The sequence below is a fragment of the Neodiprion fabricii genome, chromosome 5 (assembly GCF_021155785.1).
Source record: "Neodiprion fabricii isolate iyNeoFabr1 chromosome 5, iyNeoFabr1.1, whole genome shotgun sequence".
Classification (NCBI taxonomy): Eukaryota; Metazoa; Arthropoda; class Insecta; order Hymenoptera; family Diprionidae; genus Neodiprion; species Neodiprion fabricii.
This window is the reverse complement of record NC_060243.1, coordinates 26335726-26361238: the sequence shown is the minus strand read 5'-3', so window position 1 is coordinate 26361238 and position 25513 is coordinate 26335726. Positions and strand designations below refer to the sequence as shown.

The window sequence follows — 25513 nt, the reverse complement described above, 5'->3', positions numbered from 1 at the left end:
ATTATAGATAATTCAAATGGTTGTCAAAAATTTCGAAAAAAAATACCGATTACCTTCGAGAAATGAAAAAAATCCTAAAAAAAATCGCGAGCCAAATAAGAGATGTCAAGGGTCATACCCAGGTTGAGTTGGCATGGAATGATCCATATATAAAATTTATAAAATACGATAAACAATCACAAACAATTGCGAAATCGGTAGGGTATGTACATGCAAGCTTTAACGCTAGCACATAACGCGTTAAACAATAGAAAATATACTATATTAGAGGCATATATGGTGCATTCCGTGCCAACTCAACTAACGTCGGACGCCCGACATTTTTTCTTATCACATTCTTATCAGATTGTTTTTCAATAAATTTATTTCACCTACGATTTTTGTTAAAGACCAACATGTCTTGGCCGTAATTTAAAAATCAGCTTTTCAAAAATCATCGGTAAAACAAAAATTCACTGAACGATGATTTGAAAAAATTCATTGTACTGTTTTCGAGTTCGGACAACAAAGTCTATAAAAAAAATTTTCAACAAAATCAAAAATAGACAGGATCCAGCCTTGATTGAGTTGATTGAGTCCCATATGCAGTGTAATAATAATTTGCTGCGACGAATTTGACAAAAGAATAATAATAATTAAAAAAAAAACATATTTATATTGTTTTGTTCCGTGAAGCGAGATTTTTCGTTCGTTTTTTTTTTTTTTTTTTGGTTTAATTCGACCTTAGAGAATTACACGCTTACATATTGATGCTTAATTTATATTCACAAGCTACGCGGTTTGCATTATTACTATTATTATTATCATTATTATCATTATTATTATTACTATTATTATTATTAAACCTGCAAAGCTCGACATGGAATAATCAGGCTAATTCGGCTCGGCCATGATGCTCGTAATTTCGTCTGTTTACGGAACATTAAATGAAGCGTGCGAGAAAAAAAAAACAGAGAGAGAGAGAGAGAGAGAGAGAGAAATATATTGTTTTCATCGATTCAAGGACCGTCGTTCGTAATTACACGACGGCCAACGACTTGTTATGATTTTCGAAATAATATTACGAAGCGACTGAGAAAATCCCCGGAGAGACTGATCGCATAACAGATACCCGTTACTCGAAACAATGCGACGAATCTTTGTTATCTTAACTTTCGAGTAACTTTATTTCATTTTGCGATACGGGTGCGAAATTTTTCTCATCGTCGAACGAATCGTTCAAGGAATTCGAAAAGTCGATACGGGTAGTTGGTTAATTAGTCTCAAATGATGCAAGACGAAAATGGTAGAAAATGAAGAAACAATGATTTCGTAAGAAGAAAAGAGATGAAGAAAAAAAAACAAACTCCTCTCGTTACTGTAATATAAAATATGTGTCATTATTGTGAAACTTACGTACGTACCTTGTATGGTTATTTTACACAACTAATTACAATTCGATACGTTTCTTTGCTTTTCTTTGCTTTCCCTATTTCATTGAATCAACACTTGTCATCGTTTTTTTCTTCTTTATCGAGGGCAAGAAAGTTGCAAAACTGCGAAAGAAAAGATCGAAGAAATAATAGTAAAAGAAAAAAAAAAAACCTTGAAAGTTTCCTCACCTTTGTATAGAAAATCGAAAAAATTTCATCCCCCGTGTGTCGATATATATATATATATATAATATTACAATGGGGTGGAAATATTTTCACAAGTCAATTCTTTTTTTACGTCATACCGAATTGCATTCCTCCTCATACCGAGGAGGGAGATGAAAAAAATGATATAAGATTCTCGAGAGGCGCGGATCGAGTAAAAGTTTAATTTCACGCCTGCGTTAATAATTTTATATACATACCCATGTGTATGTACATGCATAAACGAATACATTTATTCAGTGATATATGCCGGTTATTTTTTTTTTTTTTTTTCTAACTGTACTTTTATAACTCGTCAACGCATTAGTGTACCGGTAAGAACAGAGCGAATATATTTGCAGGGAATTGAACGGTCTGCAAAAAATGTCTGTTGTCATTCTACGACAAATCTACTCTTTCGAAAGTTATAACTTAAGGTGAAAAGTCAGCAAAGAAATTTGACGAGTTGTAAAATTCTAGGGTTTAAACAAAAAAAAAAAAAAAAAAAATGTACCATGTTATTTGAATGGAAAATGAAAAATCGCTACGAGGCACCTGTAAATATCAACATTAAGAACTGAAACTTGGTATAAGCATCTTTTTTACGTCGTTCGAAGAAACAATAGTTTCACGTTGTAATTTGAAAAGGAAAAATGGTCGATTTTTTTTATTTTTATACAGTCCAACTTGAAAAACCTACACATAAATATCCGTGTACGCAGAGGTACATACCCGAGTAGATGATATCTTGCTTTATATATAGCGGGGTATATAAATTTTCTCTTCGTGATAATTATATGTATCTCAAACACGAGGAATCCGTGCAGCGATATGATAACGGATCGCAAGAGAGAGAAACACCGTTTGGGTACATATACGTACGTACGTGCAAGAGATTGAAAAATATCGCGGGTAGTTATACGTATAACGTAACGCTCCAGATTCATCGTCGGGATATGTATACATACACATGCATGTATGTGTATTTGCGTACAACATATAACGGTAACAATTGTATACGCGTATCGGCGCGATGACAATGGAAAATCAATGGTACGATAGGACGAGAAGAGAGCAGAAAAAAAAACGAAGAAGAAATAGAAAAAAGGTAAATCAACGCCGTCGACAATAACACTGATCTTTACACTAAATGGATGGCTGACTTCTATGCTTCCAGCAGACCGCAGCTCGATATGCCGATTGGAATCCCCAAAAACCGACACTAGCGCCGCGATACCTGAAGTTAAACTAACGGGTCACGTGCTGGGTGATAGCCTATCGGTAAGAAGTTTAGTCACGTGGTGGAGCGTGGGAAAGTTTGAGCGCATGCGCATCGCGGAGAAAATAACGACGCGCGAGAACTTTGTCGTAGAAATTTGTCAGCGACAACGGTGAATAGAAGGCACAACACACCGAGTATACGTCGTTAGAAAGTACCAAAGCTTCGATGGTCCTATGAGAAAACGTCATTGCACAAAGATATTATTTACATCGCGTAATTTATTAATCAAAAAACAGTAGGGATGGAAAATTCCGTTGCCATTTGATTGACAGGGAGCGGAATTACTGAAATTATAAAAAAGAACAGACGATCGTTCAAAAGCGAGAAGTTTACGTGCCGTCGCTTCTGTCACTTCAACGCTGTGACATGCGCAGTAAGTCACGTGATTCGTTAGTTCCATTTAAGCTATCGAAGCGCCGGTGTCGATTTCGCCTGCTTTTAAACGACTCATTGTCGGACCGAGGACGCTAGTCGGCCATCCAGTTGGTACAGCGATCAGTGAACAATAATCATTAATCGACCAGGAATTAGACGAAACTGATTGCGGATTACGAGAAATAAAATGAAAACAAAAACATAAACGATACAACGACGTTGCGGAAAAAATTTTTCAACGGGAATAATTATCGTATAATATTTCCGATGTTCGGATGAAAAACAATTAATTAATTAAAATAAAGTAAAAAGGTAGGAATATTCTCAATTGCCGTAAAGCAAATTGATCTTGGGAGGAAAAATTTTTTTTTATTCCAATTCTTCACATTGAGTGACATGCGTTGTTGATTAGAAAGATAAGAGACGAAAATTCAGTAAAAGATAAAAATAAAACAACGGGATAGAATCGTCACTGCGTGAATAATATAATAATATATATATATATATACATGTATATGTACGGTTAAAAATAATATACAATTTTCAAAACAGAATTTATTTAAATTAATATTTACAAAAAAAAATATTCGTATTCACACATATATATAGATATGTATATACATATATATATATATATAGATATGAATAAGAACCGATCAAGTCATATGCAATAGTTATGATCGTATACATTTAATATCTATGATAGAGAAATAATACAATTTTCTACGTACTATTTTGTTGTTATCATTATTATCATTACTATTATTATTATTATTATTATTATCATACCGACAAATATCTGCCTATGACGTAACGATAGAGGATCAGCTATAATATTCGACTATAACTGCGGTATATTACATGTATGAATAGCCTATATATTTATATGCGTATGTATGTATAATATAACATAATATGTTTATGTAAATTGAAGTAATCACAAGAAAACTGTAATCTTTCACATCTATTTATCTATCTATCGATCTATCTATCTATCTCTATCTCTATCTCTATCTCTATCTCTCTCTCTCTCTCTCACTCTCTCTCTATTTTTCACCAACTCTCGTACCTGATATCTCGGTACAATTGAATCTCTGCAAGGTCGATAATTAATTGTCGTTCAAGTATTATTCTCTTCGTGTACGTGTTATACTTGCGCTATTTATCGACAGATATCGATGTTTAAAGAACAATACACGTTGCGCACAATGATAATTAGCATCGGTCCCATGACTTTAACCGAGAAGGATAAAAGAACGAGGGAGAAGAGAAAAAAAAAAAAAAAAAAGACAAAACTAATCACTAACAACCGCAAGACGATTATATCATAAGATATTGTACATGTATATTGTATAAATGTATAAATAATAATTATATTACAACTGATCCGTGACTTTGAATTTCGCAATTGATTACAAATCGTAAACCTAATTGCACGACAATTTATTATCGTGAGAAAAAATGCGGAGAGACAGAGAAAGAACGCGGCAACTTGAAGGAAGGACAAAAAAAGAAAAAAAAAACAAAAACAACAAGATAATAGTAAACCCACATCAAAAACGAAATAGTACAATACATATATTAGAATATGATAATAGAAATAATTATATGACATCTTTCCAAGAAAGGTGTTCTAAAAAATAAATTACTTATATTATAATACATAGTGTGTGTGTACGTGTGTATACATATATACGAAATATGTACACGGATGTCGTATATTCAACTTACATACGCAGATCATTTCTTTCTTTTTCTTCTTATTTTGTTAGTTTTTCGCGAAGTTTATTTTTTTTATTTTTTTTTTTATTTTTTTCTTCTTCTCGTCCCAACAAATATTGTCTACATCATTCCGTATCCAAATTATCGCAACTTCAAAATATAATAATGTATTATATGTATAAATTGCGTTCTGCGCTTGCAAGTAAACGATAATTATGTGTATACATATGTGTGTGTATTAGATACATATACCTGGATCGAAATAATTTCAATTAATATATATAAGTGAGTGTGTGTATACATCAGGAGAATCTTTTGAAAGTTGAACGTCAACCGCGCATGCGCCAAATAATCAAATCTCATTGGTCGGCGAAATCTTCCCGCAGCGATATTCTTTTCTGCGACGCAGGCGGGCCAACCTACGCAAAATGCGTACGTTTGAATTTTCAAAGAGCATTAGCATCAAATTCCGACCGTACTTCGAAGAATCGACTTTCCGACCCGACTACAAATGCTTTCCAAACCTTTCCGAGTCAATACCTCAACTATCCGAGATTCTAACCTCGAAAATTCGTATCAACTACATCGCCGGCAGAAACAAAGTTTGACAGCTGAAAACTCGGGATGGCCAGCCTGCGCGAACGGCCGATAAAATTGGCGCATGCGCGGTTGATTTTCAAGCTTCAATAGATTCGTCGCGACATATGTGCGTGCGTGTGTAAATCCTGTATACTTTTTTTGACTCGCATATTCGCTGTATGCAATTTACATGTACACCGTATGCATCTACCTATACGACGCACGTCAGGATGATCAATTATTTTGTTAATGCTATAAACTCGAGGTGTACTGCACGTGTGTGTACAACGTGTCTTTATACATACGTGTATAAAGTTATTATAGGCAGTTGGATACAAAGGTGTTCTTACTTGTTAACCGTTGTTACACAATAATCCCCGACACGTAACGTCATGGTTTTCTTTTTCTCTCTCTCTCTTTCTCTCTCTTTATTATCCCCTCGCGGTGATGAATTTTCCCTTTCGCCCTTTGGTGATGAAACGTCGACGGTCGAGCAATGCTTCGATTTTTACGTCGTTACTTTCAACCCCTTTTATATTTTTCATTCTTTTATTAATTTTTTTTTTCATTTCATTTTTCTTTATTCCCTTCGCAACTCAATGACAGGCAGATGCGTATAATCGATGTCCCGTATATTTTCAATTTCAAAATACCCGCTTGTAGCGTGATTGGAAAATTGGCAAAATTTAAAGTAAAAAAAAATTCAACACTTGTCGATGGATGATCGAGTGATATTGTAAATTTAATTACATTACACACCGGCGCAAGTTGAACATAGATCGTAAAATGTCGTTACGTTTCGAGAAATTTTAAAATTCTGCTAAACCAACGAAAGTTGTCGACAAATGTGACGACAATGACGTGTCAAATCATCGATATCCGCACCATTCGATCAATTCCAGTGCATGTAAGCCAAGAGAGGAATAAAATTTAAAAAGACAAAGTAAAAAAAAAAAAAAACCACGTGGAATAAAATTTTTCTCTAATCTCACTCATCGCGTCGTTTCATTTTCTTTCCAACAACCCTGCTACGTATACGTATTCAATAATAGCCGATAACGAATGCTTTACATGTACGTAAATACGTGTCGTGTGAAAAAAAAAAATATCTAACATACCGATTTGGAATATAAGAGAGAAAGAGGAAGAAAAACAAAAAACCAAAATCAAATAATCGTACCTTTGAGAGACGGATAACCGGAGTTAATTCCGCGCGCACGTTACGTACGATATGACGTAAACGATAATCTTTTTCTCGCGTATAACACATGAATTACGCACGCGTGCAGAGTGTGCTGTTCGAGACTGGAAAAAAAGAAGAGATAAGGAAAACCTTAAAAAAAAAACAGAAAAATAAAAAAATAAAAAAAATTCGTTTCACAGCAATTACGGTGTTAGGTACCAAGAAACTCGTTCCAGCCGACGACAGGTGGCATTTTGTATCACATGTTAAATATTTATGCCAAGTGTGCGCGTGTGCGTGTGTGTGTGTGCGTAGCCTCTATCGGTCCGCTGTGTGCGTCGAACGTACGTGTCATATATACGCGTGCGTAACAGCATGCATTGCATGTACGCACATCTTACGTAGGACAGAAACGCGCGCACACACAAGCGCTCGTATCTTTTCCTTCTTTTCTTCCTTGTTTCTTTTTTTTTTCCCTTCTTCTTCTTCTTCTTCTTTTTTTTTCCCCCATTCTCAGTGTTATTTTTAGTGCGCGTTAATTAGCACCTTTCGATACCAATGACGTATTCACAGGCCGCCTTGTAAGCCATTCGCATATATTATTACCAAGAGACAATATCAAACAAAGTGAAACGAGTATGTACGGTTATACGTGTTAAGCGTATAGGTATTCACGTGCGCACTTGCGTGTATGTGTATTATACGTAGGTGGGTTTCGTTATGCGAGCCTCGAGTGAGAAGCGAAAGAAAAAAAAAATTTTTGACAGTTTTTCGATGAGCAGAATAGAATGTACACGGAGTTGTGATAAATAACGGAGGAAAAGTGAAAACTGAAACAAAACAAAAAAAAAAAAAAATAGAAGTACTCGAAATAACGAAAAATAATACATATACACGTACACGTGCGGTTATATCCGACATAACGTGAAATTTTTCTAAGAAAACTTCGACAAAATATTTTACAGAATGATTATGAGAATCTTTTCAAGAACAACAACAACAATCAAGAAATCTCTTGCAAGTTTCTGGCGCGAACGTTCTCAGCTTGCAGCGACCTTTTTTTTTTTTTTGAAATATTTTTCAAACGTTTCTTTCCTTTCACGAAAGATTTCAGAAAGTTTTCTGAAATATTCATCGTTATGTGGGATTCGATCGATGATAATGCATCCTAATGTATTGTTGTATACGACTGTACAAGCGTTGACGAATAACGACGACGATTTCATTCTCAAAAACACAATTTACGATCGTTATCGAAAAATGCGTTGAAAGAATAACAAGTTTTGAACAATAATATTAAAAAGAGAAAGGGAATATAATTGACGATGGAAGAATGGAGAGAGAATAGTAAGTGAAATAAAAAATAAACGAAAAAAAAAGAAACCCACTAAACAATGACACATTATTGTAATAAATATTATGTTACGTGATACGGAATTCTGTCTTCTGCAACGCGATTGTTTCGATATGCGATAAAAAAAAAAAAAAAAAACATGATGCGAATCTTGGTGATCCGATGCTTCTTTCTTTCGCGCGAGATTTGGAACATCGAAATATTAACGATGACGATGAAAATATTAATAATTATAATTATAATAACAACAACAACAACAACAACAACAACAACAACAATAACAACAACAAACAACGAGAACAAAAGTAATTGATCGACGTAGCGAAGACGGTCTAGAATTTGGAGGATTGAGAGCAAAAAAAAAAAAAAAAAGGGGAACAAAAATCGGTGGAATAAAGAACAGAGATATTTCTATTATACATTAAAGTTTCAAAACTCCAAGGTGAATATAATCGCTATACATAAACAAGCAGATTATACGTTACGCCGCATGTTTGCGTAGAAGTTACTACTTTCCCACCAGCTTTGTTTCAATTTTTGCCAACGCGTCGTTTTACTACGATACCTGACAGATTTCTTTTTTTTCTTACGTTTTCTATTGGTTGTGTTAATGACACACGCACGCATACATATGTGTATATGAATTCTTTTCCTACCCTTGTTCTAAATCACTTTTCGTTTTTATCAACAACGTGTTACCACGCGAGATTGGCGAACGCTCGTCGTCACGCGCTGTAAGAATACTTTATTTGTACGATTACGAGTTGATGAATACGAGAGGAAGAAGAAAAAAAAAAAAGAGAGAGAGAGAGAGAGACAGAAAACAAAAAGAAGAAAAAATCACAAACGCACACGCGCGTGTACGATGACATATTAAATAAATAAAATCAAACGAAGGATCGTTAAAAATATTTCTTAACCACTCTCTATCTCTTAATTTAGTTTCTCTTAAGAAATACGTGACAGTTTTTTTTATTATTTTTTTTTTTTTCTTTCGTCGCAAAAACTACCAGCTGCCGAGATCGGGTTGAACGCGTTTTTTTTCTGTGTTGTTGTTGTTTTTTTTTTCTTGTCTAGTTTTTTTTTTTTTGTTTTTTTTCCTCTCAACAAATTTCACTTTATTTCTAAAAACACATCGAGATTACTAACATTATAATACTATGGCAAAATAATAATAAACATAGTATTATTAATAATAATAATAATAATAATAATAATAATAATAAACATAAAGCGTTTTAAAAATTCTGTTTTCATCAGATAGAACAAGAATAATAATAATAATAACAGTAATAATAATAATAATAATAATAATAATATTAATAAGGTGTATCATGTATCGGTATTATATAAGTGTAATAAATATTTAAATCCATACAAATTCACATGTGATATTATTTACTATATATGATATATAATATAATGTAATACGGATTCATAAGCAGCGCAATTGTTAACCCTCGGAAAAATCTCACGTCTTTTTCTTTTCTCTTATGTAATGATAATTAATTTTTTCATCGCTTCTCCCTCTTTTTCTCTATCTCTATCTCCATCTCTCTCTCTCTCTTTCTCTCTCTCTCTCTCTCTCTCTCTCTCTCTCTCTCTCATTCTTCTACTTGTTTGTCGCAGAGATACATCGAAGATAAAAGTAGGTACTATAATAATAATAAACCACATCGTGCACGTAGCGTTTAATAATAAAATACACGTTACACGTGAAGCGAAATTTTTCGACGTTGACAAACGGCGAAAAAATTTCTATTCTATTACAATTCTTCCATTTCGCGTTATCTAATAATTTCATTATCGAAATTCGCGACAAAGTCCCGTCACCCTGGACACCGCGATAAATTATTAAAAAACACAAGTCAAAGACGACGACGACGCCGTGACACAATTAACGGTAAACATTCCAACTTCGTTCTACGTTTTTGTTTCTTTGTTTCTTTCTTTTTTTTTTCCTTTTCTATTTATTTGCTTATTACTTTTTGTCTAAAAAATTTTACGCCGCAGAAAACTCGCTCCAATTTCACAATAAAATTTACAAACTATCATAAATAATTTTCATAACAAGACGAATGAAGAAACACAACGTTGTAAAACAATGCAAAAATTTCTGGTGAAGGGAGGGGGGGGTTAGCGGTAGATTATCACTACACGACACGTAGGCAGGTGTCGTTGATTTGGCAGGCGGAGAGAAAGAACCGGGTCATTGCGGAATATTCCAATGGAAATTTCAAAGGTCCCTGGGATGCGTACGTAAGAGCGACGCCGACGACGTTACGCGCTCTTCTGCAATGTAACGCCACCGCCGCGTACGAAAACCGCTTTTACTATTAATGTCCCCCTGGGCTAGAAACACGAGAGCCCGAGATCTCCGAGACGACTGGTTATAATAACGCCGTTTGAATATTCATAAACATTTTGCATACGTAGAACGAACTAGTTCGAATCCAACGTACTCTGCACAAGTGACGAACCTCGCTTCATTCGCTGTTCGCGAATTTACATTAACGCGAGAAAAAAAAAAAAAAAATAGAAAACCGCGTCAGCGTTTCGGAGGACGTTCGTGTTAAAAGTACGGGGATTGCGTTGATGCGTCCGTTTGTAAAGTTCGCACTTTCAAGGAAGCTGCTTGGTGTTTACTAGATGGTAGAAAAAAACGAGGCTGAAGTTAGTAACGTTAAAAAAAATTACTATTTCCCACCGTTAGGAAAACGAAATTTTTTTTCTATAAGATGCGCCGTTACAACAATGTAACAAGCGTATTCCAAAAATAAGTCAAATTATGATCATGTTCGAGATGTCCTGAAATCTGCGCGCATTGTACTGATTCAAAAATGCAACGTTAATGTTAGACTACGTGCGATACGTTTTGAAAACCACGAGAGCAGCTCCGCTGACTTACATGTCCCGAGGAACGAGTAACGGTGAATTCACTTAACATTTCACTGAGCGATCAACACACTTGTAACGATCGACGAATAACGATGAATACGAGAAGAGCGATGACAACGAAACCTCGACGATTCGCGTTCAAAATACAATGTCGTACTCTTTTTTTCATCAACGTTAGTTTCTCATCCTCCGACTTGATGTGCGATTTCGATCCGACAACGAATATTGATTCAACCATCGGCTCAACGAATCCCTACAAGATTTTAAGATAATCAGAATTATTGTCACTGCAAAGTATACTTTATCCACACTTTTTTCACCACTCCATGAAATATTTGCAAAACACAGATTCAAACGAGATACGAATTCATGATCACAGTGTTATAATTTCGATATAAATATAACTGTGTCACGAGTATAGTTAGCCAACTTTTCGGTCAATGCGACCCCCCCCCCCGTAGACAAGGATAATAGTAATAACGATAATCACCGACGCAGAGCAAGTCGTTTGGAATTCGCAATTCACATTCGGAAAATCATTGTTTTTGTTTTCGCGTGCGTAAAAAAATATGTACATACGTATATAAAAATTATTACAACAATAATAAAAAGATGCGAATGAACAAAACGAAACGAAAAAAACAAAAAAGAAAAAAAAAAGACGTTCAACGCTAAAAATACATAATAAGAATTGAGGGTGTTTCAACGCCGTCGTCGACGCGTTTACATCGGATAAAGATCTCCCTGCGGTGTGATAATAAAAGTTGACGACAAACACACGAGGAGAGAGAGAGAGAGAGAGAGAGAGGATGAAGGAAGAGGAGAAGAATGACGACTACGACTACGAGACTACGACTACGACAATGATGATGATGATGGTGATGGTGATGAAGATGATTATTATCATTCCTCGCCCGCGGCGACAACGCCGCTGAGAGGGTATAATAATATAGAAATGACCGTAAAAACTCATGTAAGGATGTTTACTCGTATTAGCAGAGTGCCGCGTAGCAATACCGTTTATAGGCTAGAATGGCTAGATGAATCGAGACAGTTCGACACGATCTGTCCTATCATTTCTCATTACCTCCTCCGTAATCTCTACCGATCCCCGCGATCATTCTCTTCGACTTACACGTGACAACATATTAGACTGACTTTAAAATTATAGGTACGCGTGTTTCGATTATCCCTTTTTTATCTCTCTCTCTCTCTTTCTCTTTCTCTTTCTCTTTCCCCTTTCGAAACTCTCTTAAAACATTTTTCTTAATTTACACTATATAACGGAAGGACAGACAGATCATCATGTTTGTTGAGATTATGTATCTCCAATTCGTTCATCCACACACACACGCACACACACTCTCTCTCTCTCTTTCTATAGCACACCCTAAAACAGAAAATAGAATCCTGTGTTTCTCTCTATATAACTGCATTTCTACACACGTTCACACGGACGCACACAAAAATTATATCTTGGATCGTTCATCCCGCGACGTTGCTGAACGTTTTTTTATTTATTTATTTTTTTTCTGTTTCTTCTCCCTTTCTTTTTCTTTCTCCTATTTTTCCAGTACTCTTCACTATTCTTCGTCTTCTTATTCTCCTTCTTCTCTGTCTTCTTCAACTTTTTCTCCCTCCCCTTCTTCTTCTTCTTTTGATTCTTCTTCTTCTCTCAATCGAGGACAAATTATAAGGATTACACGTGATACCGAACGAGACGACGCGTCACACGGAACACGTATATTGCAGACACGGGGTATACGGATTATACGCGCGTATATGATATAATCCTGCATCGGTATTAGGACATGGTACGGCGTTCGAAACTTGGCACCGGTACCAGGTTTTTTTTTTTTTTTTTTTTCTTTGTTATTCATTTTTATTAATTTTTTCCTTTCTCCCGTCATCCTCAATTTGAACCCCCGTAGCCGTGTAGCCGTAGCTGAAGGACGCGTTTCACGTTGCGTCCAGAAAAGTCATCATCGTCGTCATCATCGTCGTGATCGTCGGCGACGACTGTTCGATTGTATACCGAACGCGACAACGCGATCCGTTGTTGCTGTTCTTGTTCTTGTTGTTGTTGTTGGTGTTTTTGTTGTTGTTGTTGTTGTTGTTGTTTATGCTGATCTTGATATTGTTCTTGTTGTGGTTGTTTTTGTTTTTGTAGTAATTGTTGTTGTCGTCGATCCAGTTGTTGTCGATCGCGCGATATGTTGCGACGACGTAACAGCCACGACCGGATGATCGTAAATTGGTTCAGATTAGCTTCGTCGCCTCAAAACTCGGCGAATTCCTTGGCGCATTTCTCCGTCGAGGAAATCCTGAGCGCCTCCTCCTCGTAGTCGTCGAAATTGCTCGTGTCACCGGGTCCCTTGCACCTCGGTATGAACGGTGCCTCGATCCTCTTTTGAAAAACAGCGATCCAATCCGTGCTCGAGAACCACTTGTGACCCTTGATGTCGTTCACCCCCGCCTTCAGGTTGCCGTACCGTTTCGTAAGGTCGACCTGAAGCAGGTTCCTCAGAAGGTCCTTAAGGTCGCTACCGAAGTGCGACGGGAACCTGACCTTGCCGCTCACTATCTTCTCGTATATCTGTATCGGCTGGTCGGCGAAGAAAGGGGGATAACCGGCGGCCATTTCGTACACCAGGACACCCAGTGCCCACCAGTCTACCGCCTTGTTGTAACCCTTGCTGAGTATGATCTCCGGTGCCAGGTACTCCGGCGTTCCGCAGAGGGTCCACGTCCTGCCCTTGACCCTCTTGGCGAAGCCAAAGTCGGTGACCTTGAGGTAACCCTGGGAATCGATGAGGAGATTCTCGGGCTTAAGGTCCCTGTATATAAGGTCCAGGTAGTGAAGGTATTCGAAGGCGAGTACGATCTGGGCGGCGTAAAACCGCGAATGGGGTTCGGAGAACCTGCCGACCTTGCGTAGGTGACTGAACATCTCGCCGCCGGGTACGTACTCCAGTACCATGTAAAGGTTCGAGTTGTCCTTGAAGTGGAAGCGCAACGAGACCAGGAACGGGAAGCTGATGGCCTGCAGAATCCGTTTCTCGTTCAGGGTGTGCTCGACCTGCTTCAGCTTCACGACCTTCTGCTTGTCCAGTATCTTCATCGCGTAGTACTCCTTGGTGGGTTTATGCTGTACGATCATTACCCGTCCGAACGACCCGGTCCCGAGTGTTTTTATCCGTTCGAAATCATCGAGCCCGGCCGTGTTCGTTGGATTCTTCTTCCATTTCTCCTCGAAGTCCTCCTTCGCCTGATCGAGGAACTCCTTGACACTCTCGGCGGCGTCCACCTTCTTGTTTGCCGTTGCGGCGTTGTTACCCATCTTCGAAGAGCCGCCCGAGCCAGCCAGGGCTCCACGTATGTCGAATTTTTTCAAAATTTTGCAAGCTTTTATGAATCCGGTAAGACGGTTAATTTATCAAGCCAAACAACTGAGGCTTGATGTATCAACGCTGGGCTCCCGAATACTCGCGCTATCGCAACTTAACCGAGTAGGAACACCTCCCGGATCAATGTCTCTCTTTCTCTGTCTCTCTCTCTCACTCTACCGGCCCAGGCCCGTCCTTCGCCTCTGACGATAATGTTCTGACTCGATTCTTATCCCTTATCCAGACTTATTTTTATCCACGGTGTAATCTACTTAAATTTATTTGTATGTTTTCTTTTTTCTAAATTTGTTTACTTGTTTTGTCCTTCGATTCGCGTCTCTCTTTACTTTTTCTATTACTTAATCTGTCTTTCGTTTTTTCCTCGCACTTAATTAACACCCCACTGTTCACACCACCATCGATGCTCGATTTACGAAATGGGTCAACACTCCTCGTCCGTGGCTCGCGCCATCTTTCACCCCGCCGTCACCTTTCCACCACCACCACCGGCACCTCCAACGGAACCAGCACTACTGCTGCTGCCACTACCACCACTACTGCTGCCGCTGCTACTGCTGCTGCAGACAACTGCTACAACTACCACCACCACCACCACCACCACCACCACCACCACCACCACCACCCACCACCACCACCACCACCACCACCTCCACCACTACTGGTCACCACCCACCACAACTACCGCTGCAGGGGCGACGGTGAGTGAGGAACGTTTATTGAACAAAACACTGTTCCTGACTCGATGATCCTCCTCGGTGGCGTTGCGCAGTGTCACAGTAACAACTTTTCGATAACCAATATTTATTTTCTCCGACTCTCGGCCTGTACTTTATCCTCATATGTATATATCACAACAAGTTTTTCAGTGTCACCAATTGTTCGTCTCGTGCATCATTCGGTGTGTTCTCGCAAGCTTTTGGTATAATCGAGTCGTCGACACTTGTTCAGTATATATATATTTTCCCCACCGAAAATTGGTCGACTGTTTAGCGTACTTCTTCGCTCTTTCGTTACTCACGTCGTGCAGATATCGGCACAAGAGCGTACAACGTTCCGCTATAATCCACTACTGCCGGAGAACTTCGGACTAAAGGTCGTGTCGTTCGGTGTGTACAAAAGATGAAAGAGGCGAAACTCTGTCCGTATATACGCCTAGCTGTGTAAGTTTGTGTGTTAGAGAGGGAAAGAGAGACGGAGTGAACAAGTTGTGTTTCGACTAGTCGAGGCGGGGAAGAAGGGGGAGAGAGAGAGAGAGACAGAGAGAGAGAAAGAGCAAGCGAGAGCGACAGACAGAAATAATATTTCGGTGTACAGTTGTTCTTTTTATCCGTCGTCGAACCAACTCCGCTTCTCTCTAACTTTAGTCAGTATATTTCTCTCTCGTCTCACGATCCGGACGCCACAGCAGTAGTAAGTAGCATTTACGACCGTCGGTCCGTTCACTCGCGACGAGTGCCGATCGTCAACGCGAAACAGAGTACAGCACGAATATTACTCAGTCTCTTCGTATTATTCCTCTCGGTTACACCCGTTACATTTATCCCTCTCCTTTCAATCCGTTCGAATTATATTCAATAGATATGCATGTGAATGTTGTATGTCGTGTGTATGTAGAATAAAATATATATCCGTCGAAACAGCGCACGAAGAATCCCTCCCCCCCCTTTTCCCTCCTTAGGAGAGTTATCAAAATCGTTCCCCTCCTCTCTTCTTTTCTCCTCTACGATATCTTCTCGCCGGTTTTGTACCCTCTGTTTTGTGTTGGGGAATTTTTATTTATTTATTTATTTATTTTATTTTATTTTTTTTTTATTTTTTTTTACTTCTTTCTTATTATTGTTATTATCCCCCTTATTTAAGATGGCGTCCGTCACCGTATACGTGCGGCGGTTACGCGAAAGTCCGCCGACAATATTCCATCCTTTCACGGGGATTTTGCACGAACGCGAAAATGGTGGATTTAGAGGAGACGGAGGAGGAGGAGGAGGTCGAGAGAGAGCGGGCGAGCTGGTCCGCGCTGCTCCGTGTAAACCCGTATAGACCGTGAACACAAACTAGAGAAATACGGTTGTCGCGTTACGTCGTCCTCGTCGCCGACGCCGCCGCTCTCGCCGTCCTTGTCGTTGCCGCCACCGCCGCCTCAGGGATGGCCGGAGGTTCACCGAACGACGTTGAGAATTCTAACCACCTCCGTCGTCCGCTAGATGGCGGGTGGAAACCCGGCGTCAGCGGGCCGGAGTGATCGGCTGATGCCGCTACCTGCCGACGGCGTCGGTGAACCAAATCTCCCCTCCCGGCGCTATTTCCATCACGAGACCGGCGCGGACGGTGACTTTCCTTGCTTTACTTGTTATCATTATTTCCCCCCGCGACCTCCCTCTCCTCGCTCCTCGCTCCCATCTTTTTGTCTTCCTCCTTCCTCTTTTTTCTCACCGTTTACACCTGCCGCCGTCACAGTGTATGGATAAAAAGAGGTAGAGAAGTGTTTCGGGTATGTATAGGTATGTATATGTATGTATATGTGTGTGTGTGTGTGTGGTTGCCGGTGTGTGCAATATGCCCGAGAAACTGGTCGCGCGATCGGACGGTGTGTGATGATAACAATGATAATAACGACGATGATAAAAGCATAATCAAGAAAACCAAGATAAATTGGATAGATAATTTGAGAAAGAGAAAGAGCGGTGCCAGAGAAATATTGTGAGAAAGATTAACCTCCCTCGGTATCTTGTTAGTTACGTGAAATAATATTCGACAAATATATATATATATATATATATATATATGTTGTATAATATGTATGAAACTTTGCACGTAACAACATGAAACATGCAATCCAAAAACTTTCACTACTTACAAGCTCTTTGCACGCTTAGCAACAATGAGATTAGGTATTATTCCTTATTTGTAATACATGTTGTAACGTTATACCAAACGAGGGAGAAAATAGAACTTATCGCGGGTTTTCCCGGCGAAATGCTGGGCATAAATTCATATCTGTTACGAATGAATTGTAAGGAAAGTAAAGAGTTAAATTTACGAGGCTGAAATTATTAATGTAACGTTCAGTAACGGAACGTTAGGGAGAAAAAATCATTAAAGGGCAATTTCCGAATGACTTAGAAGGTGTCAACTTTTTGAAATATGTGCGTATGTTTGGTTTATCGTTGTTTACTAAATTTCAGATAATCCTAAATGTGCGAAGTAACGCGTTTTCCCAAACATTGCATCGTTACTGTAACGTTACCAACTTCATCCTCTTAAAAAATTTTAGTACAAGTCATCGCTGCGAAGAAAAATCTACTCGATTCATACCGCATATCTTACACCTCGATTCGTATTTTCATGTTTACTATTTAGTTGAACTTCTGACTTGGTTTTCAATCAACGAAACGTCTGCAAATGCATTTGTACATCGTTATTACATGTACAGATAATGTTATTCAAGACTTTCACTTTCAAAATAACCCACATGTATTCCTATATTATACCATCCTGTTTTTCATATCGTAAATTATCGTCTATTTTTAGGCAGGTCCAACAACGTTTTATTTACAAAACAACAACACGAACGTGATGTGTAACATCACGGTGAAAATTTTCAATTCTAAACATACCACCGCCAACTTGTTCATTTTTTTTTTCCTTCCAAATATACAATATAATTCCTTCGTAACGTATACCGTGTCGCGTATCCTTTCTTAAATTTACGGCAAATGAAATAAGAAAAATAAAACATGCACACACACACACACACACACACGCGCAAGTAGGTATATGCTTCATCTTTCATCTTCCGAATCATAAAACATAAATAAACTTCCGTTAAATATCTATCGTCCATCTCCAGCTGCGGTTGTGCCACAACCGTATCTAAATTTGACCCGCATTTGAGAATATTGAATTCATCAAATTTGCAATCATCGTTAAACTTACGCGCCATCGCTTTATCTCTGCGCCCTTGTTCGATCCATCTGCGCGCGAAACTTTCCCTGCGGATACAAAAATTCGTCTATTTCTCCAGATTTCACACATCATAAATATAAACGTGACGTGCACTGAATACACAATTATCCAAACTATTTCCATCTCCTTCAAAACTGACATTACCCCATACGATTATTAAAAAACCGTTATATCCATAGAACACAGCGAGTATGTAATGAGTTTCGCTTCCCAATGTTCGACACATGGCCAAACGAGGTCACGAATCAATTTTCCAACAGACGTTTAATGAGACAACAAAATGAGCAAAAAGAAACTGCGAAGTGGGGCAAAAAATGAAAAATAAAAATTTAAGAAGAAAAAAAAAACCGCCGCTTACAGACACATACGCAAATAAAGAAGCATGGTGGTTACATCACGGTTGGGGTTGAGGGATAGCGGTATGTGTCGTGTTACGGCACGTTTATATTTAGCCGTTTCTTGTTTATTTTTCCTCTTTACCTTTACTTTCGATGAATATATCCCACTACCACCATCACGGCCATCAGCAGCAGAGGAGCAACAACGGCACTCGACTCATACACGCGTTATTACACGTGCATGTGGCTATACGTGCCTCTGTACGACAACTCTAGGTATAAGTATCGCATAAGCACAGTACCACCGAGTACATATTCATGTGTATAATATGCATAAAACTAATTCTTTTACTCCCAACACGGTTGTTCGTTTTTACGTAACGCAACAACTATATCCTCAATTTCTGACGTATTCTTGCCTTGCTTTATCTATTCATACTAGTTTCGCTGTAAAATGAACATCACCCTTGAGAGAAGGAAGAATAAAAGATATAAAAAAAAAAAAAAAAATGGAAATAAAAATGATAAAAACGATACCAATGACGTAGCCTCCTGCACCCTGAACCGTACGTATATCGAATGAACCTAGTCAGTGACCAGATAGCCAGTGTGTGCAACTGTGTGGCATGAGTGCAACACGTATTTACACCTACACGGTGTTCGTGAGTACGGAAGAATGGGCACAAGCGATTAAACCACATGTACACCATGAATGCGCATACGTAAGGTGTGCATAAAACCACCGTGTATCGGGTTATAGGTGGGAGGGTTAGTTGGGTTTATGGGGTAGCGGTGTATATTCACTCGTTCGTTATAATCCTTTGCCGATTAGCAAAGCTCGACGCTCTTTGTACAGGGTCCGGGGTGCACGCGATTCGCGGCTTCTCAAAACAGAGATAAAACGCCAATCGGGCAAGTTCCGTCAAGTCGCGGGGAGGCCGGGGAGGAAGGTAAATTAAACACAGGACTTTCTGGCTGACGGCGCGCCGGTTTCGGTCTCTTCGTTCACACATCCTCACGCATATTCTACACGCTACACGTGCGGCGCTCGTGTGCGAGCAAAGGTTATAGAGAAAGAGAGGAAGAGAACTAAAAAGAGAGAGAGAGAGAGAGAAAGAGAGAAAAGTCGGGTTTGCTTGGTCGATTCCCGTCTCTCTCTCTCTCTCTCTCTCTCTCGTTTTTCCTTTTTCTCCTCTTCCCTACTTCACTCTGTGACGATAGAGGGAAACGGAACGCGGATGCGCGCGCATCGAGCTGCGTTGCTTTCGTGTCGCTCTTTTTGCGCTCCTCGGCGCGCAGCCAGGATCGCATCAACGCGGCTTTCGGTCTATCGATTCCAAAGGGTCGAAGGGCCACGGGGGTTGACGCTGGTGGTTGGGTGCAGTGACAGCTGTGCCGCCAATTTGCCAAAGGATTTCTTACTTTTTTTTCTTTCATGTGTGCGATTTTTTATTTATTTTTTTTTTTTTTTATTACCATCCCTTTATCCCTCTTCCGATGTACGATCCCGTGAGCTGAGAATTTTCACGGGACTTCAACGAGATTAAAAAAAAAAGAAATAAAATAAATACACTCACACCGAATGAGAAAAAAGGAAGTTGGTACTACTCGGAGAATTCCAGAAAGTCTTTCCGGCAAGAAATTGATCAAACAGCTAATTTCAAGGTTTCTTTGTTTTCAAAACAAGAAAAAAAAAACATTTGTTTCTTATAACGTAAAAGATAGGATTATTATTAACTCAACATCACGTTCATGGTTATAAATATTTATCAGATTAGTAAATATATTCAATATTAAAGTCAACGAATCTACCTCTCTTTACTATTCATATATATATATATATATGTCTGAATTTAGACCGTCTCGAATTTACTCAAGAATCGAGTCTGAAACAGACAAAAAGAAACTAAAACATGCACACAGGAAAGAAAAAAAATCAACAGCGACACCGGCAGCGAACGCAAATTAAGCGGTGATTTTTTCTCATCATAAAAATTGAAGAAGAAAAAAAACCAACAAACAAAGTAAAACAAAGTTAATCCGCATGCGTGTGTACATGTGTAAATATGATGCATAACTAGATGGTATCTGGGTAGTTAGAAGAGGCTGTTGTTGTAAGATAGAAGATACAACTTGATCGATCGTACACTTACAATTAATTATAGCGCACGATAAATCTCGAGTATGCGCCTAGATAGGAGTGTTTGTCTATATTGCCGTTACACGTTTAGCATTTTTATAAGTAATTCGAAGAGTTCGCTGTTATTTGTAATACATACGGGGGGGGGGGGGCTTTGAAATAACGGTGGTACGTGAATAAAAAATGAGCTGACGATTCAACGCGTAGGTGTGAAAAATTCAAAAATCATACGTTCCCCGAGCGTTGATAATTATTACACGTCGCGTGTAAACCGCAAGAGCATTAAAAAAATTTAATAATATTTTTGCGGTCGTCTTACGATTGTTGGGATCGTTTAATTAAATTACGGTTTTTCCAGAAAATCTGATTATTTTCAACAACGGAGACTGTGGTTTCCGTAGGACTGCACATGTGTGGAATAATAAGTTCAGAAAACTGAAATTAAGTGAGTATCTACAACTGCATTGTTAAAGTAACAGGGCAATGTCTGAGTTGACTTAATTTCGTCTATTGGAGTGAACAGAGGTTTGTTGCAGCCACGTTACAGCTGTTTGAGATGGGAATAATAATTGAATTCCATACAGACTGAAGACCTCGATTCAAACTCATTTTCATTATCGACGATTGTGGTCTTCGATCGATTACATCGGTCAATACGAATTTTAAGTCTGTGTTTTAGATGCTAAATTTTCATTTCTTCAACTTAAATAATGAAAGAAAAAATATATTTATTCGATGAAGTTTGCTTTTTCTTTCAACGTGCTTTCTCTTTCAAACTCATCAAAATTTTGTACACAGAAATTTACAATTTCTAGCAAAACGAATCGGCCCTTGTTACATGCATTCTAGATTCAAATGTTGGTTTCATATTCGATTTTCAAAATCTATTTAAATCTGGAAAAGAGAACGCCTCTGCTTCAAGAATAGAACGAAATTCACCAAACGACCGAATTATTTTTCTGACATTGTCACGTTACGTAATTTTTCAATTTACCGTGCTGGATTTTCAAACTAAAACAAACGCGTAAACTTACGGAACAAAAATAAAATAAATGTATAAAGGGTCAGAGAATAACAAAGAAAATTTAATTACAACGTTGCCGATGTAATTTAGATGTGTATGAACGAGAGGCGAATAAATGTGGGATATGCAGTTGTGGTAACGCACAGCTGCTCGAAAGAGATATGATATCTACGATGAATAGGCAGGGATCGGAGTAAAGGATTGTGGCGGGAAGGTGAAACGTGATTCGATTTAGCTTTGCACCATTCGGAGTTCACGTCGCGTAAAGTAAAAGGATTTTAAATCCTTGCTGTATTAAATAGAATTTTTCACAGAAACTTGTGCGGAAAATAAGCAAATAGCCCGAAATTACAATTATACAAATTTGCAATTCGTTTGCTGCGAAACTTTTGTTTGGGACAATTGTCTTCCCGCGTACAATTTTTTCGCTTCGATTTCCAACGATTCGTTCAACTCGCTATCTTCCTACTCCACGCTTCGCAATTTACATGAGTAAAATTCCTCAATTCTTTCCCTCGCAGCTTATCAGAAAGTTTCAGCTGCACCAGCGTTTTCAACACAGGCCCGTATTTACGCCTAGGCTAACAACGAACAGACCGGTTTGTCCCCATTAATTATTATCATTTTATTTTTATTTGATACTTAGATTTGGTTTTTTCTTCCATCAGTTTTCCTTGAATTATAAAAGCGAGTACCTTCCCCGATTTTTTCAAAACTTTCCGTCACCCCGTTCCTCAGTTATCGAAAGTAAGAATTTGGTTATTTACGAAATTAACGAATTTTCTATCAAAGTTATGTTGCGTCTAGGAAGTCGTATCGACGAACTCAAGTGAGTCAATGGATTCTTCTTGAATCGAACTTTGCGAAAAAAGAAAAATATTCGAATTTTGGGAAATCGTTTCAGTTGCCCGAAATTGATTTGAAGGGCAGAAACTAAAATTCTATCGACTATGTTATTTTTAATAATGTTGACATTTGTTTCTTCAATCTTACACATTTCTTCACATTCAAAGATATTTGATTTGAAATATAAAAATTCGACTTCCATTTATTATCCAAAAATTGAATTCTAACCTCGAGTTTGAAATACATTGTTCTCTCGGGAATTGCTTATTTTTAATCGTTCGTAAAAGTAACGGGTTTGATTGAAAAGTCTAGAAAAAATCACGATTTGAGGTGAAATTAGTAAAATCACGACTAACTCGGTTTTTCACTTGTATGACTGTAAAGTAAATACAAACATGAAGAGGACGTTTTGAGTCATGCGAATTACATTTTCAAATCAGTAAGCAAACCCCAAAATGGAAATTCGTTGCAGATTATTTTACGGAGTTATAATGTACGAATAGACGGCTGACGATGTGAGTAAATTTGGGGAATTCATGCTTCAACGACCAATCATTCCATTCGTTTGGTGTTTCTTTTTTGCAAAAGTATAAGTTTTTTTCGTTTAGTTTCGTTCGCAAAAAAATCGAATTTTAATTTGAACCGGTTACAATTTTGACGGAACAAAAATTGTGCCGTCGAAAAGAGATTTTCAATCAATAGATATGTACAATCAGTCGAGTGAAATGGTAAACGTTATTGTCACTGAAACAATGCTTTCCATTAATTGCGATTAAAATTTCATGAAGCCTGATCTACATACTTTTGAATAAAACAAACCCGAATCGAATTGAACCACTGGCTGTCGAAATATAAATGTCCAAAATTCATTTATTTCATACGGGATAAGAATTAGCTGAATAAAGTGTATTGTGAGTCCATAAGAAATACAAAATAAAAATTTCGAAGAAGAATCTGTTCACACATTCGTGAACAGAATCTCAATACCGAACATGTTTTGACTCAACTGTGGCATTGTCATATGGTGATCGGGATTCTTTATCACATGTATAATACATCTCGCCTCCATAGGGTGGCAAATTTTTCAGATTTTAGGCCACCAACATTGTAAATTCGACTCTGCTTCGACACATTCACATAAACGCACTATGGAGGATCGTACTATCGATTGCATGTTAATATTCCTATTTAATAGAATACACAAATGAGTAATCAATGTGTAGAAAACAAGTGTTCTTACCTTCTCGTTGCTCATCCAGATTCCCAATTCACGGTCCTGATGATTCCTAGAGCTGCAATGCACTCCCGGCACTCGACTCGGCGTTGTTTCATTATTTTATACTTCTGACCACGATGCCAGTAAAAAAAACTAATTAACGTAACTAACGATAGCGTCGGTAAAATAGCTAGGGAAATACGGATATAATAGAGCTGAGAATATTAGGAAGGAACAAAAAGAATGTAAACTTACGAATCTTTTATCAGTTTGGAAATCTAAGTTCCCTTTGATTCGTTTATTTCTATTCGTTCCGCCGACGGAAAGCAGAACCGACACGTCTTCGTTACATCACAATCGCGAAAACGAGAAGTACGATCTTATTGCCCGATAGTTTTCACTCGCAGAATCATACAATGTGTCACACTATTTAATTAAAGACGAGGTGAGAAAAAAAGACGACGCTCCCGGGGTAAACACTGAACGCCTCGCTCGACTGCTTGAATTTCTAGAAAACGTCGAGCAACGACGAGTCCGAACCGATAAACAATGGCGGGCGTTTGTTTTCCGTATTCAATCGGTAACTTACAGGCTTGAAATCCCGTCCTGTCTTACATGCAGAAACGGCAGAATCGAAGCCGGTCGTATCGAAGCGTGATTAGGCGATTGGAAATGCATTCGTGAAGTTACTTCCGCGGTTAGCTTCGCACGAATGAACCTACGGCGTCAGCCGAGACTTTGTGTGTACGAAGATGGGCTTCTTCTTTTCTCCGTGACTTTAATAGATGCTTGCGAATCTGTCGCACCTAATCGACTGACAAATATGCGTATGAACAGAACCGTGACGGGGAGAACTTTCGATAGAACGTAACGAAAAAAACAACAACGAATCAAACTGACAATCAATGTTGTAGTACGAAGCTTACCGAAATGCGATATTCTCGAGGGGTGTAATCGAAATGCGAAATTAAAAATTGATACCTATCTCTGCTACGGAGGTAGCACCGTGAGGATAAGCTTGATCGCACACAGTCAACACTCGCGCGGTCAACTTCACGCTGGTAATCCTCGTCGGACTGTGAATGTGTGCGCGTATTGAGATGCGATGATCAGACTACACTCACAAAGCCTGGAATCGCAAACCGTGTGCATACATGCAAATGTCAGCGCCACCACACTCGCTAGAGAGAACTAGTGTGCGCCGCTTCGCATATGCATGTACACAACCCCGCATTGTGAATATCTGTGGTTGTAGCGGTGTAGCTAAATCTCGCCACGCATGTTACTCTTTTTTATAGATTGTATCGTACATACACTGCGAAATCGTTGCACCGAATAATTGCAGGGTATTACATTGCCCGCTCTTTCCTCTATCATGTTTACACAGGTCTGATGGACGAGTGAAACGATTAGAGACGCTTGTTTTTTCGCCGGACCTTTCTAAACACCGTAATGGTGAACTTTACGCTAGATAAAACAAAAGAAAACACAAAAACTTACAGGGAAATTCTCTCGGCATGTCCCGTGTCGAGTGAAGTGACGACGGCTTATTGTAGGATCTTGACCG

General features: G+C 38.6%; 2 protein-coding genes across 3 annotated transcripts in view; both read right to left on the bottom strand.

Moving 5' to 3' along the window:
• LOC124183469 (organic cation transporter protein-like) overlaps window positions 1–25480 on the bottom strand; it is a 76045-nt gene extending 50565 nt beyond the window's left edge. Inside the window, exon 1 of one of the 2 annotated variants that reach the window (XM_046572007.1) lies at window positions 25447–25480. In XM_046572007.1, coding sequence (XP_046427963.1) covers window positions 25447–25465 — 19 coding nt within the window. In that variant the 5' untranslated portion in view covers window positions 25466–25480. Of the gene's footprint in view, window positions 1–15089; window positions 15702–25446 lie in introns of those variants that run through there. The other variant, XM_046572010.1, reaches the window with a different exon arrangement.
• LOC124183473 (cAMP-dependent protein kinase catalytic subunit 1) lies at window positions 12836–15002 on the bottom strand. The gene has a single exon (XM_046572015.1). The coding sequence runs from the start codon at window positions 14347–14349 to the stop codon at window positions 13288–13290; it is 1062 nt and encodes a 353-aa protein (XP_046427971.1). The 5' UTR covers window positions 14350–15002; the 3' UTR covers window positions 12836–13287.
• Window positions 25481–25513: the final 33 nt, after the last annotated feature.